The sequence below is a fragment of the Saccoglossus kowalevskii genome, chromosome 14 (genome assembly GCF_978046115.1).
Source record: "Saccoglossus kowalevskii chromosome 14, keSacKowa6.1, whole genome shotgun sequence".
In the NCBI taxonomy this organism is placed as follows: Eukaryota; Metazoa; Hemichordata; class Enteropneusta; family Harrimaniidae; genus Saccoglossus; species Saccoglossus kowalevskii.
Genome location: NC_140654.1, coordinates 30,385,790 through 30,405,815, shown reverse-complemented (window position 1 = coordinate 30,405,815; position 20,026 = coordinate 30,385,790). Strand labels below are relative to the sequence as shown.

General features: G+C 40.8%; 1 protein-coding gene across 1 annotated transcript in view; it reads right to left on the bottom strand.

Annotated features, from left to right (window-relative positions):
• The window catches only part of LOC102803530 (E3 SUMO-protein ligase NSE2-like), a 44,653-nt gene that overhangs the window by 23,426 nt on the left and 1,201 nt on the right, over positions 1–20,026 (bottom strand). Inside the window, exons 2-3 of the mRNA XM_006815222.3 lie at positions 16,680–16,839; positions 14,352–14,458 (exon numbers count right to left, since the gene is read on the bottom strand). Of these exons, the coding sequence (XP_006815285.1) occupies positions 14,352–14,458; positions 16,680–16,815 (243 nt within the window). The 5' untranslated portion in view covers positions 16,816–16,839. The remainder of the gene's footprint in view (positions 1–14,351; positions 14,459–16,679; positions 16,840–20,026) is intronic.

Genomic DNA, 20,026 nt, shown 5'->3' with positions numbered 1-20,026 from the left:
GTCCCATGCATGGACTGAGTGAAAGAAAATATTTCTAAGGCTAAAATAAAACCTAATATCCCTTTGTGTATTTGTCAATTTTGCATATATTTGTTGTGACAGTATGTTCGTAAATATCTGGAAAAATCTCGTCTTTCGTTAATAATTTCATTTGTTTGAAATGTCTATCGACCGTGTCCCAATAATTTGTTTGGAGAAACCAACAGGGATCGATATTCCAAACGGTCTCGACGTCCATTATTCAACACAATCAGCATTTATTTATCGTAAGTCATGGGGATCATGTTTCGTAATTTGCGGGCTGTAAAACCAAATAATTAAACATGTACTATTTATTATATATTTTTTTTTACCTCGTGAAACTACAACACAGCGTAGAGTTGTCGCGGTGAAACAGTCGCCTTGAAATCGATGGAACTTCAATTATCCATTTCTCGCCTTGAAATAAAATTAAAACAAGCAGCCTGTCGGCTGAGATAGCTCCGCTGTTAGCAATGCACATGGCAATTAAAGAACAGAAGATATCATTAGAAAATGAACAAATCTGAGAGAGGTCCACATGTAGTACCTATATGTATAATATATCAAAGCAATTGGACTTGTGGTTTTCAACAAGAAGTCGAAAATATCACTTTTTACCAAAATTACAAAAATATTCATCAAAATTAGAGAATTAAAGATATCATCACAAAATGAACAAATCTGAGAGAGGTCCACATGTAGTACCTATATATGTAATATCAAAGCAATTGGACTTGCGGTTTTCAAAAAGAAGTCGAAAATATCACTTTTTACCAAAAATTACAAAAATATTCACCGAAATTAGAGAATTAAAGATATCATTACAAAATGAACAAATCTGAGAGAGGTCCACATGTAGTACCTATATATGTAATATCAAAGCAATTGGACTTGCGGTTTTCAACAAGAAGTCGAAAATATCACTTTTTACCAAAAATTACAAAAATATTCACCAAAATTAGAGAATTAAAGATATCATTACAAAATGAACAAATCTGAGAGAGGTCCACATGTAGTACCTATATATGTAATATCAAAGCAATTGGACTTGCGGTTTTCAACAAGAGATCGAAAATATCACTTTTTACCAAAAATTACAAAAATATTCACCAAAATTAGAGAATTGAAGATATCATTACAAAATGAACAAATCTGAGAGAGGTCGACATGTAGTACCTATATATGTAAATATCAAAGCAATTGGACTTGCGGTTTTCAACAAGAAGTCGAAAATATCACTTTTTACCAAAAATGACAAAAATATTCACCAAAATTAGAGAATTAAAGATATCATTACAAAATGAACAAATCTGAGAGAGATCCACATGTAGTACCTATATATGTAATATCAAAGCAATTGCACTTGCGGTTTTCAACAAGAAGTCGAAAATATCACTTTTTACTAAAAATGACAAAAATATTCACCAAAATTAGAGAATTGAAGATATCATCATGAAATGAACAAATCTGAGAGAGGTCTACCCAAGGTACATATACACCAAGTATCAAAGCATTCAGGCTTGTAGTTTTCAAGAAGAAGTCGAAAAAATAAAACATTGACACGGACGACGACGGACGACGACGACGGACAATCACTCATATGATAAGCTCTGCTCGACAAAGTCGACAGCGGAGCTAAAAATTCGAAGAGCATCTGGGGAAATATTATTAACCAGTCTTACCAATCGCTTTATTTTATTCAAATCCATAAAATTCACGACATTTGTTGGCAACTTCCGCGCTAAAAATGGTTGAAAATGTGGGTGTGGTTCTCTCGCAAAGTCCCGTTGATAATACAGACAAATATGGTTCTGTGACCCAGGTCGTGCTCCGATCTGGTGACTTTCAGCAAATCAATGATGTTGTAACAAAGCATATTTGACGCTAATTGAAGGGTCGTCATACTGTCCAATCTCCGGCGTCGATTCACTGTGCTGTGACAGGCTTCACAATCATTCACTGAAAAACATCGATATATTTTCACAAACGGCTGGGATTTGACCTCAGTTCAAAAAAAAAAAAAAAAAACTGGGCTGAGATACAAATCAGTTTTGCAAGTTGGGAAATAAGGTAAACCAGATTGGGGTCAATGATATTCAGTATCGAAGGACTTCTGTGTGTAAATAAGTTTCAAATTGTTCATCGACTGGTCACCAAATATTTATGGCTACAACTAAATGAACACTTTTTTTCTGAAGCCCAATAAATTATTTCTGCATGTGGCTCATTTTTATTCAAAAATATTTTTTGTGAGAATACTTTTAAAGTACGTATAGACCGAGCTCAGGTCACTGATCGTGACTTAATTTTGAAAATTGGATGTAAAATTTTACCAGACCGATGCCACCACAACCATCCAATCATAGTTGGAAATGTACGCACTTGTTTTGGAACTTTGTATCAAGCGGCAGGCGACAACGCCAGGTGGAGTTCGCGTGTTTTGCATGTATTAGTAGTCCGGGCATGGGATCGGACTCGGCTAAAACTAAACGAAACACAGAAAAATACCACCAAAATGAGGAATCTGAATCTGTTCTCTTACCAGCAAATAAAATGAACGAAAATAAGGTAATTTTACAAGAACAGTTTCATTTCGTATAGCAAATTGTGTTGTTTCCGAACGACGATTGCATCGTGTGATTTAAATTTATCGCGTTTTTCCTTGCAGTCAATATGACACTCGTCACCGTGCAGATTGCAATGTACTTCACATAGTTTTTGGTACCCAATACTCGCAACATTAAATAATTAAACAAGATATCTGTTTAAAATGTCATTTTACTCTTGGTCATATTATTTTATTCCCTTTACCGCTTTGAATTTCAAATCGATTACATATCGAACTTCTGTACATGTGCTTTTTCTCTACTGCCTTTCCATGTGAAAATAATGAGGTCATACTCATGTCACAATACTTTGAAGCTGATGCCATGTTGATGCCATGAGACTGCGAAGCTGAGGCCACGATGATGCCACAAAAGAAGAGAGGCGAACACAGCTTCAATTTTCAATGACGAAGCTGATGCCACAATGATGCGATGCTGAGGCGACAATGAAGCCATGCGTATGCGACAATGATGCCACAAAAGCCAAAGCTTCCGCGAGAACTGTACTGTAGTTCATACCCACCATAGACTCCGGTCAGTCAAAATGACTATTTTGAACTGTAGGCATTAATCAGCGATTCTGCCGGTGACGGAGAGATAGAATCCAGGTCTGGGGAAGCCCCATGACCTCAAGATTCTTTTACCCCTTACGTCACGAACCCACGTGACCGAGGCCACCTGGCAGCGCCACAGGTAGCCGTCCATCACTCTGGTTCCTTTCTCTTCGCCTCAAGGACTTAGACCAACGCGACGGAAAGAGTGGGGAGGTTGGGGGGGGGGCCCGAAGTCTATGGTGGGTATGAACTATGTGAATAGGCGGGTTCGGAGAACCCTCGCCTAAATTCACTACGTTCAATTACCCACCATAGACTCCGGTCAGTCAAAATGACTATTTTGAACTGTAGGCAGAGTCAGACACCGATAGGTGGCGGGTTTTTCCAAGCAAACAGAAAAAAAAAGGAGAATGATGAAAGACTTTTCCCCAGTCCGGGATGAAAACACACCCAAAAACCTAAGTTAAGACCCAAGAGGGATGGTGTCTTACCTTGCCTGTGCTGTCCCGAAGCAAGAAGCCAATGCTGCTGTGGTGACAGGGTTCGGTGTGCCCGAGAAAGGTAGACCCCAGCTGAATTCGGGGGTGATAAGCTTGAAGTAGGACCGAAACAGTTCGCATGAGGGCGTAAGTCGACCGAAGCGAAATCTGGGAGCTTCCAGGAAGTGCTAGTGGAACAGACAATCTGCCTGCAAAAATGCTGAGACTGACTTATCGCCTATGAGCAGAGGCCCCTGTGGTCGTTCGGGATGGGTCAGCAAACAAGGCCTGACCCGCTACGACGGGGCCTAACCTGAAGAGACCCTGCTCAATAGATTGAGTGTCTCTTAGGTAGTAGTTGATGAAGACGTTCCGCGTTCTCCAGAAGCCTGCCCTCAGAATGTGTTTGAGGGGGGCACCTGACGCTAGCGCTAGTGAGTTAGCAATCGCACGGACCTCATGTTCTCGTACTTGGTGTCTCTGCAAGGTCTGTGTTGAGGAGGATAGTGTATTATAGACCTCCAGTACAGTCGCAGTAATCCACCTGGAGATGGAAGTCAGGGAAGCTGGCTTATCCTGGCCGTAACACAAGAACATGTGTTTGGTTCCCTGTCTAGAAAACCTGGTACGGTTCCCGTGGCAACTCAGCGCTCGGACCGGGCAGAGAAGCAATTCCTCCTGATCCTCCGGACTGACAATATTTGCCAGCCGGGGGTGACGATCGGTTGAGGATCGTGTCCTGGGATTTGGTTCTTGGCGAGAAACCCGATTCCTGTCTTTAGTACAACTTGATCGTCCATAAAAGTGGCACAACCTCCGCGAAGGACAGTGCGCGCCTAGCTCTGACCGGCGCCTACCTGAGGCAAGGGCCAGTAGGAAGACTATTTTCTACATCAAAAATTTGAGTGGTGCTGATTGGAGAGCCTCAAAGGGCGGTCTGCTTAGAGCAGACAACACAGCCGACGAGTCCCAGTTGGGCGGCTCCCTTGTATGGGGTCTTGGCGTCTGGAAAGCAGTAAATAGTCTCCTAATAATAGGACAATCGGCTAGTCTTGTTCCCGTACGTGGTGGGGGACAAGACCGACCTGTAGCCAACGCTCGCTGCGTGGGACAAACCCACTTCGTCAAACAGGTGGATGAAGGAGCCTGCTACCTGGCCAATAGAGGGATGGTATGGATCAATCTCCCTTCCGCTACACCAATCAGTGTATGCTTGCGGCCTAGAAATGTAGGCCGCGTAGGTGGAATCCCTGTTCGCCCTGGCCAGGACGTTGGCAGCCCGCTCAGATAAGGCTTTTGTATGTGCGGGTCTACTGAGAGCCTCTATGCGTGTAAGTGATACCTGCTGGGCTCGTTGGTAGTGCGCCGTCTGGTTGGGACGGCAGGTCCGGTAAGTCGAGAAGCACTGCTGACGCTTCGACTAGCATTTCCAACAGAAGTGGAAACTAGGCCTTGCTTGGCCAATTGGGTGCAACCCATGATAATATGCGGGTGTGCCCCTGTCGAAGTTTTCTCCGGTGCCCGGTGAACTAGCAGGAAGGGAGGAAAGGCGTACACAACTAAGTGGGTCCACGGGGCTAGAATGCGACCCTGGCCCAGGCTCCTGGAGTCAGCAGGAGTGTTACGTACATCCGGAGCTTTGCGTTCCGAGGTGCGGCAAAACGATCCAACCTTGGACCGTCCCACGGCCGAAACAGCCTAGAGGCTACCCACTGGGGTATCAGCTACTCCGTGTTCTGGCGACGGAGCCGCCCTGAAAGGGCGTCGCCAGACTGTTCCTCACCCCTGGAAGGTGGTGTGCGGCTAGCTCCACATTGTATTCCAGGCACCAAAGGAAGATTTTGCTCCGCTAGGACTGACAACGATGGGGAATGCGTCCCCCCTCCTTTTTGAAGGAAACCACCGCTGCGTTGCCTGCGGAGCAGGACTCTGTGGTCTCGAACTACGGGTAGAAAGCGTGGTAGTGCTAAGTACACTGCTCTCAGTTCGAGCCGGTTGATATGGTAGTCCCGAAACTAATGCGGGGGCCATATCCTTGGGCTTGTTGGCCCAATAGATGCGCTCCCAACCCTAGGTGGAGGTATCTGTTACCAGAGTCATACCTGCGGCGAGCAGGCCCAAGGGGCTCCCCTGTCCGAGGTTGGCCAGTGACGACCACCAGGGCAGGGCTTCCTTCACTTGGTCCGAGATCGAAACCCACCTATCTAGTTCCCATAGGAGAGCTCAGCATTATAACAAGCGTTATACCGGGCGGCTGCGTAGTGCGGCATGGGGAACGACCCTTCGAACCGAGGTCATCATTTCGATGATCCGTATTAGTTCACGGAGGGACACAGAGGGAACGCTGACTAGGCATTCGGCTAGGCTGCTTAGCGCTAAGCAATACGCTTGAAATAGCTAAGCCAAGCTTACCTCTGTGTCAAAACTCCATGCCCAGGGACACCAACTGTACGTTGGGTCGAGGTGGGACTTGTCGATTTACTAATGATCCCAACTGGTGGAGTAAATCCCGTGTTAGCCTGACGCGTTTGGCTATTACCCCTTGCCCGGGTTGTTGGTAACCGGAAGTCTGGGTACGGATTGAGGTGTACCGACATCTGGTGAAGCAGCAGCACTACCTGTTTCATCACTCTGGTGAACATGTAGGGCGCTGTGCCTATCCCGAATGGGGGGCACCCGAAATTCGAATACTTGGCCCAGCTGGGCGATTCAAAGGAGATGGCAACTCACTGGGTGCATTGGTACGTGCAGGTAGGCCTCGCTTAAGTCCAGCGGGGCTAGCCCGTCAAAACGGTGGATGGAGAGAAGAACCCTGAATGGTGTCTCCATGTGGAACCGATCGAGGAGCACGTACTGATTCAGTCTGCCGAGGTCCAAAACTGGATGCCTGCCACTTGTAGATTTGGTACTACGAACACATTTGGGTAGAAGCCTGGCCTTAGTTCCGGCTAATGTACCCTGTGTATGGCGTCTTTCCCCAGCAAACTGCTACTTCCTGTCTGATTGCTTCCGCCTTGCGAGAGTCCCCTGGCAGTGCCCAACAGGGGGGACACTGAAGGGGGGAAATTCAGCAGTATCTCGTAAACGGATGTCACCACCTGGAAAGGTCCAGGGATCGGTCATCCACCGTCTCCGAACCGGACTACACCGGCGCAATCTGTGTACGACAGGGATATGTGGCCATGTGTTCGGCAGTTGCGAGGGGGGGGGGGTCCCTTCCCCCATGAGGTGAGTTCCCCAAGGCCTGAAGTAGTCACTAAGTTGTGACCTGGCCATTCACCGAACACGTGCCTGTTCCCCCCAGTTGCAGAGGTGAGCGTCAAACATGCCTCCCCTGCTGCCGGGTAGACGTCCGCCCAGGGAGGGTGAGGAGCCACCACCTGGCTCTTACCTCCCTGGGGGCGTGCCACTACCCTCCCCTCGCATGGAAGGGTATAAGCGCTTGCCTCCTGGCCGACTCTGGCTAGCGGACGACGCCCTAGGGCGTTGTGTTTTCTGTGCTTGGGGTGCCCTCCGTTTGCCCATGGCAGAACCAACTGGCTAGCGGATTCAATCTGAACCCTCTGGTTCATTGCACTCCGAAGCTCCGAGACTGTACCCACCATTCCCTGAACAAAGAGGGTGGAGGATGTCCAGTCTACGTCACTGAGGTGGGGGACGTACCCCGGCTCAGCTTGTCGGCAAAAACACGTGCGTCTAAGGCCGCGTCCCGTAGCACGGTAGTGGCCCTGGTCAAGAGAGCCAGGCGTCACTAGGGGGTGTCGCATGCTAAATGTGTGGTGACCCACCAGTAAAAATGTCGCCTGGTCTAGGAGGCTGGTGTGTTCTGCCTCCAAGGTCTCCAGAGTGCTGGTCACGCATAATAATGTGCTCAAGCAACTCTGCCCTCAGGGCTGGATGTGTCGTTTTCAATTGGCAAAGACACCCATGGAACGCGGCTTTCCCCCTTTGCCCGGTTTGCCAAATTTGTGGTACCGGGGTCTGGGGAAGGAGCCTTGGAATCCGGTTGGGGGCGTTTTAGTCTCATCCCACGCTATGGGGTCTGATCCCGAAACCACACCGACCAGGTAGCGTTTGGTCCAGTGGGAAATGTTGCCTAATGTTATCCCCACCCGGGGGCCTTAAGCATTACATCCTCCGCGGCTGACCAATGCCACCCATCAACACCGTTTGCGTGTTCTGCGCCCCACTCCGCACTCAGGCTGACAGGGAGAGACTTGCCAACGGGGTTGCTTTGGATCCCGACGCCTGTGATCTCATAAGCGTTGAAGCAACCTTAGGTGGTCGCTTTAGGATCAAGGGTGGGGGTATATACATCGTATCACTGGGATCGATGATACTCCGCCTCACCCCAAAAGCGTGGCTCACCGAGTCATACAGATGGAAGACTCTGAGGGACCGCCCGGAGTACCGGCTGTATCCGACGCGAGCGAACTGCATCTCCTTTAACTTAAAATATGTGAGAGGGAGCGTGTTCGACTGTGCGTCTCATGACAGGGTCGGTTCCCTCTGGGGACGCCCGTGGTTGGAAGAAAGGAGTCAAAACCCACAGCAGGGACCGGACACAATGAAAAATTCATTACCGTTGTACCGTTACCGTGTGACGAACCCTAGCTGGCTGAAAGTAGGGGGGGTCAACGTGTGCCCTGCCCTGAAAGCCCTGCCCCGAGATCGGAGACTTGGCTGCCAGCACCCCGTTGGCATTCAGTGCCCGAGGATCCAGAAAAGAACCGGTGCAATTAGCCTGAGCCTCGGCCACCCCCCAAAATAGTGGGAGAGCCGTGCCTGGGAACGGGGGTTCCCCGGAAGAGACGTGTTTGAATGCAAACATGCTTTCGTGTCTCTTCCTGCTTGCCCACCGAGGGGACACAGTGGAGACAGCTCACTCCGACTGCGTCTGATCTACCCAGCCTGTCAGGGACGCAATTGCCCCGACAGTCCTTCGACCAAAGCCCTCAACTCGGAGGCAAATCCGGCGCCGTGCGAGGAAGGGTCCACAAAGAGACCCGCAACGGGCCCCATAGGAGGAAAGCCTCCAGGGACACAGCCTCGCTGCACCCGGTAAAATCGGGCAAAACACCGCCTGAAAAAACAGACTGTGAGGATGCCCTCCGATCAGCGGGGGAGACCGAGAAAAATATCGGTACCTCCGCCGTCGGGCCTCTTACTCGGTACATGAAGTACCGGTAGCCAAGCGTGAGGACTTTCCACTCATGCCAAACACGCAACTCACTTTAACCGAACTGTTTACTGGACGCGCGACCTTGCTGTGACGCGGTCAGTCTCAGCGATTTTGATGGCTCTGAAAGAAAATCTCAGGCCTCAGAACTCCAGTGAAAAAACACGCTTTTACGCTACGACAAAGTATCTCGGATGCGGGTTCTATGCTGGTAAATTCTGAATATAACCACTGCACGGTCAACTCGAAACATGAGGAGACCGAAAAGAAACGGCAGCGAGCCCTGGTGCTGTCATTACATCTATATATTGCTAAAGACACTGAAAATAAAAGACGACATGCATGAGGGAAACGAATTACAGTTGTAAAAGGTGCCGCCATGAAAACCAACTGGTTACGTAGTGGTGCCTGATTTTGATTTTTTTTGCTGTGAAAAATACTTCACACAAAGGGGAAAACGACACAAGGGTAAAGATGACAAGGAAAACTTATCCTACCAGCTACAATGTTGGATGCCGAGCAGCGGCAACAACCCAAGCCATAAATCCGGACAGGAAAAAAGGCAGGCGATCCAGCAGAGCTCGCTAGATTTCATCTCCACTCGAGGCAGAGAGAAATTAAGAGTGATAGACGGCTACCTGTGGCGCTGCCAGGTGGCCTCGGACACATGGGTTCGTGACGTAAGGGGTAAAAGAATCTTGAGGTCATGGGGCTTCCCCTGACCTGGATTCTATCTCTCCGTCACCGGCAGAATCGCTGATTAATGCCTACAGTTCAAAATAGTCATTTTGACTGATTGGAGTCTATGGTGGGTAATTGAACGTAGTGAATTTACAATATTTCTTTTGGTAAAAAAGCAATAAATATATCCATACACAACACAACACAATTACAATACAATATAAATAGATACGTTAAAGTTTTCTGTACTCCATGGCTTTAAGTAGATAGGTCCCCATACATTTAATTGCCTTGGAGTCCTTGTTGCTCATCAAAAATATAAAGTTACTCAATTTATCTCCTGCATTAGTTAATGTAATTTCTGTGAGCAATTCATGTCTAATATATTTGTACCGATCACATTCTAAAAAGAAGTGAACTTCATCTTCTATTTTATTTTGGGAACACAAATTACAAATTCTTTTTTCAATGGGAGTTTTTGGCTGTGTGTGCCTTCCGTTTTCAATAGCCAAACAATGGTTACTTGTTCGGAAGCGTGACATGCAGACTTGATGTTTTTTCGGAAGACAATTTAAGTATGACTCAAAATTATATTAGTGTTTTTGAATTTTGCATATGTTCTTAGTTTTGTGTTTTCTTGATTGACATTCTGTTTCCAAAATGTAATATAGTTTTCTTTTAAAGTCTTATCAATGTTCTTTATATTCAAATCTGTTTTACTAGTTTGAATTCTTGAGTCAATAACTAAATTCTGAACCGATGAACACCATGGTAAATTGAATTTCATTTGTTCATAATATGCTTGTTTTATAAGACATTTATCTGGAAGCCCTTGTATGCGTAACCAATACTTGATAAGGTTTTTCTTGGTGTCTATTAGTAATAGGAAACAGCCCAACTCTGCCCTACAAGCTAAATTTGCACCAAATTTATTTAGGCCTAGAATATTTCTACAGAATTTCAAATGTAGTTTTTCACTTGTAGTTTTGTCCCATTTGTTTTTATCCAAAACTTCAATTCCCCAAATTTCTGAACCATAAATGAGTACTGGAAGAATACATGTTCTGAACAGATAGATAAATGTTTTACAGTTGCATTCAGGTGGAATGTGTCTTAACATTGCATATAAGGCTCTGTTGGCTTTATCTGCCATGTTTTGTCTGGCTTCAGTAAATTTCCCATTGGACTGCATTGTAACCTAAGTAATTATAGGAGTTAACACAGTTGATATGATTTCCAAGATATAGGAATATATCATGTGTTTTTAAACCTCTTCTTCTGAAAATAACAATTTTTGTTTTTGTTAAATTGACACTAAATTTCCAATTAGAACAATAGTCTGATAAAATATCTAATGCTTTTTGAAGACCAGTGTTTGTTGTGGAAAGTAAAACTAGGTCATCTGCATAGAAGAGTGAGCTAATTTTAGTGTCATTTAGTGAAACATGGTCTATTGAACTATCCTGTAATACATCATTTAAGTCATTAAATATAGATGTTAAAAAGCATAGGGCTGATTACACAGCCTTGTTTTACTCCCTTAGTTGTCTCAAAAACAGAAGTCTTGTTTCCAAATCGTATGCATGCCTTTGTATTTAAGTACATATATTTAATAATATTATAAATTTTCTCGTCTATACCACTGTTCAGAAGATTGTAAAATAAACCATTTCTCCAGACAGTATCAAAAGCTTTCTGGAAGTCTATGAAACAAGTGTATATCTTCCATTTTGCTTTATATACTTATGTACAATTGTTTTTAGAGTGAAAATATGATCAGTTGTGCGGAAACCTTTTCGAAAGCCAGCTTGTTTGGAATGTAAAATATTGTTTTTGTCAATAAACTGTTGAATTCTATTATTCATAATAACACAAAATGTCTTACCCACACAACTGGAAACAGATATTCCCCTATAATTACCATAATTAAATGCTATGATTTTGATGAATTTTTAAAAAATTTGATCAGGTTTAGCAGAAATGCTACGATTTTGATGATTTTTTCACAACTGTGATCTGGCTTGGCAGAAATGCTATGATTTTGATGAATTTTTTCACAAGTGTGATCTACTTTGGCAGAAATGCTATGATTTTTTCACACTGTGATCTGGCTTGGCAGAAATTCTATGATTTTGATGAATTTTTTCACGAGTGTGATCGAGTTTGGCAGAAATGCTATGATTTTTTTCACAACTGTGATCTAGTTTGGCAGAAATGCTCGATTTTGATGAATTTTTTCACAACTGTGATCCATCTTGAATTTTCAAGGTGAATGTTCCGGCGAAGCACTCCACTATCACCTTGAAGTATTTCATTAGAACTATGTGTATGTGACAATGCCCTCACAGTTTAGAATCAGTTTACCAACAGCCAATCATATTCCTTCTTTCTATAACGCGCTTGGAAAGCTCTCAAAATCTTCAAGGCGGAGCAAAGTCACGAGACGCACACCACTCTACCGTGTATTTGTATGGGCTCTGTGCGAGCCGGTGAAAATAGCTAAAATCGAGGAAACAGCACAAACATAAATTTGAAGAAATCCTAAACAACCAAATTTAAATATGTTGCATATGTAGGGATAATCTTGTTACACTGTTCAGGGGGTGTCAACAACCGTCCCAAAATACCGTTTTCTGCCAGGCGGTGAAAATGCCTGACCTGAGAATGAATGTCGCTGCGCACAGTGGAAGCTTTTTTGGCTTGGATGTCGAGGCAATACAGCGACGACGTCCATACATCATGCAACTCACAGATATTCAGACCAAAGCTATTCAAACTATACTTAGTGCCGAGTCTGATGTGTTCGTTTTTTGTCGCACTGGAAATAGTAAATCCTTATGTTATTATGCTTTACCGGTCTTTCGACCATCGAGCGTGGTAATAGTGTTGTCGCCACTGCTGAGTATTATAGAAGACTAGGTGTTATATCTCAAAGCCCAAGATGTCACTGCAACATATATTGGCAGAAATGAAGCCAAAGACATCGGGTACGCAAAGCTTCAAGGGCTTACTGGTAGTCATTGTAACAAAGCTTTCTATTGGTCGGTAAACTTTCTATCGCGCAACCACGTGACATACACGGTTATGAATAGAATTACCGCACGGTGTTGTAGAGGGAGGAATGTCCGAACGGAGCAACCCCGTGCAGGCGGACGATGCTGTGATCTGGTTTGGCAATATTTGGTCGATTTTGTTGAATTTTTTCACAACTGTGATCCGGTTTGGCAGAAATGCTTGATTTTGATGAATTTTGTTTACAACTGTGATCAGGTTTGGCAGAAAGGCTATGATTTTGATGAATTTTTTCGCACGTGTGATCTGCTTTGACAGAAATGCTATGATTTTTATGAATTTTTTCATAACTGTGATCTGGTTTGGCAGAAATGCTTGATTTTGATGAATTTTTTCACGAGTGTGATCTAGTTTGGCAGAAATGTTCAATTTTGATGATTTTTTTCACAACTGTGACCTGCTTTGGCAGAAATGCTATGATTTTGATGAATTTTTTCACAACTATGATCTGGTTTGGCAGAAATGCTATGATTTTAATGAATTTTTTCACAAGTGTGATCTTGTTTTGCAGAAATGCTATGATTTTTTTTTACAACTGTGATCAGGTTTGGCAGAAATGCTATGATTTTGATGATTTTTTCATAACTGTGATCTGGTTTGGCAGAAATGCTTGATTTTGATGATTTTTTTCACAACTGTGACCTGCTTTGGCAGAAATGCTATGATTTTGATGATTTTTTCACAACTGTGCTCTAGTTTGGCAGAAATGCTATGATTTTGATGAATTTTTTCACAACTGTGATCTGGCTTGGCAGAAATGCTATGATTTTGATGAATTTTTTCACAACTTTGATCTAGTTTGGCAGAAATGCTATGATTTTGATGATTTTTTTCACAACTGCGATCTGGTTTGGCAGAAATGCTATGATTTTGATGATTTTTTTCATAACTGTGATCTGGTTTGGCAGAAATTCTTGATTTTGATGATTTTTTTCACAACTGTGACCTGCTTTGGCAGAAATGCTATGATTTTGATGAATTTTTCACAACTGTGATCTAGTTTGGCAGAAATGCTCAATTTTGATGAATTTTTTCACAACTGTGATCTGGTTTGGCAATATTTGGTCGATTTTGGTGAATTTTTTCACAACTGTGATCTGGCTTGGCAATATTTGGTCGATTTTGATACATTTTTTCACAACTGTGATCTGCTTCGGCAGGAATGTTATGATTTTGATGATTTTTTCACAACTGTGATCTGGTTTGGCAGAAATGCTATGATTTTGATGAATTTTTTCACAACTATGATCTGGTTTGGCAGAAAAGCTATGATTTTGATGAATTTTTTCACAAGTGTGATCTGGTTTGGCAGAAATGCATGATTTTGATGAATTTTTCACAACTATGATCTGGTTTGGCAGAAATGCTATGATTTTGATGAATTTTTTCACAAGTGTGATCTGGTTTGGCAGAAATGCATGATTTTGATGAATTTTTTCACAACTATGATCTGGTTTGGCAGAAAAGCTATGATTTTGATGAATTTTTTCACAAGTGTGATCTGGTTTGGCAGAAATGCATGATTTTGATGAATTTTTTCACAACTATGATCTGGTTTGGCAGAAAAGCTATGATTTTGATGAATTTTTTCACAAGTGTGATCTGGTTTGGCAGAAATGCTTGATACCAATACCAGTTACCGGTAATTTAAACTCACTAAACAAGATCATTTCCTGCACTAATAGTAAATATCTCAAAGCAATAATTCTAATAACACAATGTCAGCGGTAGTCAATAATTTGTATCAAATTATACTAACCCGTTCTTTTGTATTTTCAACCGCTTTCGTGTACTGTTCCAAATCCTTGCCCATGATAACATAATCTACCATTGCTTGTTTTAATTTAGTCAGGTCTTCAGCGTTGCCTAAAACAAACATCACATACTGTCAATACATATCAATTATGTCTGCACAATTCATTACATGTGCATAGAAACCCATTACCGGTACTTAATCTTAGGCCATGAAATGAACAATAGAGAATAGAGTCAGGACAAATGTAATATACAAGTTATCAACACTGTCTTGGTGTTTTGTTATTCAATCCCATGCCTCACATCTCTGTAGCAAAACTGCTAATTCTAAACACTTCATAGAAATATCAGTACAAGGCATCAACCATAGTTGACACTGACACAACAAACATCGAAGTACCCTCAGCTTATGCATGACAAGTGTTCTTATATACAATATCTGCAAGAAACTGTCATGGTATTTAGTCATCTGTTGTCATAAGAATTTGGAAATGACAAGCAGGGTTAGGAAGACAAAACAAAAACAAACATTTTATTACAAATATTTTATGACTATTATAAATTTCTTCCATTCACCATACATACAATTGGCGACTTTCATGTTCCTGATGGCTGCTCATTTGCATGACCATTTCAAGATTTGAATGCGTGTGGGCCTACTGCAAGTGGGGTTGTTTTTGAATGACCAGGGCTTAACATCTTGAATAATCTTAAGTTCAAAGAACTTGCAGAACTCATAAATTCCCCCAGGAGTGATGCATGAAAGGCAAAGCTTATTGAACTTGTAGAACATGATGATAAACTATATGCTCGTTTCCTTGGAGCTTGGCGATCGTGGAATATCAAGTAAGCCCTGTCTTACTTTGCAAAACCGTTATAGTTTCAGTTCAAATTTACCTAAATTTCGAGTACTAGGAATTTGAAAAAAAAGCACCACCAATAAAAAATATGTGTGCTTGTTATATATTTATTTGCTACAAACTACATGCACAGACTGTTCTCTGTAAATTTTCTACTGTAATAAATCATCGCTGATAATTTCAGGTTCACGTTTGTAGCTATCATGACTGCTGTTTGTACATACAAATATAAACATGAACATTTAGTTATCATCATCGATCGTATGTCTCCAAAAAATAAGTGTGGCAGACTAAACGGACAGTGAAGAAGTTGAAAATGGAAAGCTGTTTCATGGAAAGTCATGGAATGTAACGTCCGAAAGTCAGGGACATTTCGCCGTTTTTTTTTTCTATTATTGTACTGGAAGAACAACCAGGAGATTGCAATACCAGTTAACCATTTAATATGACTGAAAATCTGAATCTGGAAATAATACACTTCACGCACAATGCTAATCGGGTGCAAACAATGTTGTATTAATTCAACCCCACTCCAAGCGCCGAACACGGCTGTCATCTGGGTACTTTGTTACGCCCTCTAGTGGTGTTCTGGCAAAACCAGACAACTCGAAAGTCAGGAATTACACTGAAAATTTACCCTGTCAAGAAGACAAAGTGTGCCCTCAAGTGATCACATGTAATTTCACTTGTTTACACAAAAGAATGCAACATTCCACAATAATGATCGAACATAAGAATACCATCTGACAATACACGGTGCTATTTATGCTGTTTTCTATTCCCTATAAATTTCACACAGTGTTTTTGACTTGGCCAATGATATAAATAAAATGATGTATATTCAATCAAAGACATACATACTATTGTAAGTATCCAAAGTGACCTAACCTTAAAATGAAGGTGCAGTACCATGTCACCTATTATTTATCATGTAGATGCTAATTAATACTAAAACAAAGATATCAAACAAATTTTGTCATTTTTAGCGCTCAACTGGACACAGTCCAAGGGCTTACGGATTGAGTTATATCAATTCCTCTGTCTGTCACATTATATCAAATGAACATACATGTAGACTAATTTTTATGGTCGATACATGATGGTATACATACATTTGTATGCTTAAAAATTGCTTAAAAACATACATATCTTATGTGTAGAGCTTTATCTCCAAGTTGTGCTAGCCAGTTCTCTTCAAACCTTACCGTACTGCAGCACGTACAGCCATTATTTATCAGATTTTTTTTCAAAATTGGCTGACTGGCAGCCATTTCGTTCATCAAAAATACTTATTTTTGTTCATTTTGCCTTATAAATTGAAAAAACAATTGCTGAGTTTATCAAAATTTGGTACAGAGACATTACATTATTTCACAAAGATAGTGAATCACCCCATATAAACTCCTTGGATGGTTACTATACATAGGTTTGACTGCATAAACACATGTAAATGAAAGATGAATAGCTCTTACCACCATTTTCTTCCAAATCCAAAGCGACATCAAGACAAGCATTCATCCCTGCCTCTATGCATTTGTCCATTTTCATCATCTGTGACACCGAGTTATCAACACAGTTAAAATTCACAGCACTGTAATCACCTGCCATCACGAAGTATGTGTACACAATATTCTATAAAAGAAATACATATAACATCAATAATTGTTTAGTTTATATGATTACTAATCATTAATATTGTTATGGAGGTCAGCCATTTTGTTTTACGAAAATCAACAATATTTTTCTTTTTTTTTCACATTTCTGACCAATTAGGTTGAATCTTGGTTCACAGAGTTCTAGCATATCAACTAAAGTTGATTTGTGTCACAATATACAATCCAAGATGGTTGTCTGGTAACCATAAACCATATCACAATTCCAAATCATAGTGTATTGTGGAATAGTTCGGATCGAATCTTTGAAGTAAGACATTATGTATGAATGCAGTGTAGGTAAGCGTATCAGGGGTCACAATTTCCAGAGGAACCTTGTGAAAGTGGGGTTCATGCAATAAAAATGAAGCACATATAGACTCATGGGTTTATTTATAGTATGTTTTCTTTATTAAAAAAAAGTGATAAGTGGCCATGTTAGCAGATCAAGCATCACCTTGGTATACTGGTATATTTGACAGGATACCATTTTTAATAACACTTAGTGCACTACGTTGCCGAAGACTTGTGGAGACTGATTAATGAAATACTGATATAGGATTGATTTGATGATATATTTAATTACTATAAAATACTTTAGCTGGAATTAATTTTCACTGAAAAGTCTTTTCAAGGTTTTTATATGGAATTTATTTTTTACTGATTGTTGATGTGTTGAATGTAAAATATGGGAAAAGAGACATATATGCTGGATATCCAAAATCAAGCAATATTTAGTCCCACCATATTTATCTGACCTTCTCATTTCAAACTCTGCCATCCATTCCTACAACACCAGAAATTGATTTCATATTTCAAAATCTCACACTCGCTCTTTTAAATATCGCGCAGCTACAGCTGCTAATAATATTGTATAATTTTATCTTACTACTTTGTTGTCAATTCATATTTTACCCCATTTATGCATTCTATCGTTCTGTTCGGACTGCTTTTATTTATTTTATTTTTTTATTATTTATTGTAAGTTTATCATATTATTTTGTAGTCATTTTATTTTATACCCTATTTATGCTTTTCTTTATTGTGTTCTCATCATTTTTGCAGTGGATTATTTAATTCTATGTTAATTTTTATATCTATATGCTGAGCATGAAAAACCATTTATGGATGTACTGTTCTAAATGAATAAATTATAAACTGCAAAATTTTCTGCATTCGCTGTCGATGAAATCAAACACAGCAATGCACGCTCTGATAAGATTCCACGGTGAGTAGAACACAAAGTGATGTGTTGTGACACGTTTCCACAGGAAATCGAATGCAAAGTTATGTGTTGTGACATGTTTCCAAGGGAAATCGAATGCAAAGTCGCATGTTTTGTCAGTTAAGCTATGACGTAATATAAGACAACACAATCTATTGGTTTAAATCTGAAGTTGATGCGAGTTGTTACAGGAACACTGATTGATGGATTCATCTTCTTGGTGCACCCAATCAAATCATTCAATTTAACTGAGATCAAATACAATGTTTCCTAACAAGATCACACATGGGTTCACAGAGACAGTCATGAATGCCGGCTCAAGCAAAAACGTGCGAATCAGATGATGGGGAACGGATGACAGTTGACAGTATAGTTTTATTATAATAATTTAATATCTTTTCACTTGAAAACCATTTTTATTTCATTATGTTTTGTTTGATGACGCATAGATCTTTAATCAAACTGTAAGATTCTTCACCATTTTCTGTTACTAGTAATATATCCACATGTCAGTTATACTTTTTCTTTTGACACAGAAATTGAACATGGTTGCTTGTCTTCAAACCCAAAACATGGAACTCCATGTCATGATAATACTACAATAGCTCTGACATTTTTTGCAACAAATGTTGTCAAACTTCACACTAAAATAAATGTGTGTACCAGAGCGTATAAATTCATCCAACAGTTAGATTACTAATAACATTCTACAGTTATCAAATACCATAAAAGTGATGTAGCATAAGCTGTGAAGCTCTATGTGCATAAGCCAACTTAGGCCTGGGTACATGGACTGTGTTGGGGGTTAGTAGCATACGAACAGGCGGTCGTAGGCTTAGTCTTTTCCACGAAACAAAACAAAATGAAATGAAACGAAACAAAATAAAACTATATCAAATTTGTTAACCACATCGAAAATCGCCACGTCATGGAAATAAATTTCTCAAAAATATTTAGTTTGCAGCTCAATAAATACGAGTAACTAACATGACAGCTCAATAAATAAATACGAGTAACTATAACATGGCATGACCGCCATTTCGATTCACAAAACATGGAACGACCCAAAACGAGACAAACGAACCAAAACGAGCCAAACTACCCCAAGACAAGTCAAAAACGAGCCAAACGAACCAAAAACTACCCAAATGAGTCACAAACAAACCAAAATTAGAAACAAAATAAAAAGGGTGAGCGATCAGCCATTTTTGAAAGGATACTTGGAACTGACAGTTGGGGGGGCTATTCCCAAACGACACAATAAATTAATAAAAATCTCTTGATAATATGAGCAAGTAAATACTAAATAATTATAACACAATAAACAAACTAATGCATAATAATTTTAAGTAATAAATAATTATTAACAAAATAAACACTATACTTGATAATTATTAAGAAGTAACCAGTAAATTAACTAATTAAATAAGGCATCGCAATAATTAATTAATTAAATACATAAATAAAGTCTGAACCTACTATTTCCAAGCTGTACTGGAAATGGAAAAACAAAGGGCATAAAAAAACTGTCTAATAAGAATAAAAATACTGTAAAATTATATTAAAATTAAAGATGGAGGGATATTACAGCGCGTTTTTCACAAAAGACAGGCTCTTGCATTGTGACTTGTGATAAGAGCGACCAGTAAATTTGGCTGGGGTGATTTGATAAGCAACGAAATTTGAGGGGATTGTTGTACTTAGATCGAAAAACGGACTCGCCCATTTAATTGTCTGAATCACTGTGGATGACGCTATAAAAATATAGAGTTGAAAATTAGAAATGTTGGAAGACAATTACTTTGTTCTTAAGTTTTGAGCTGGATTTTTCACGATGGATCAGCTGTAATATTGTCGCCGCTCTATTATAGAAGTTATTTTTTTAAACGTTTGTTTTATGAAATTTTCTCTGTATATTTTTTGACAAAATCTACTCACAAGT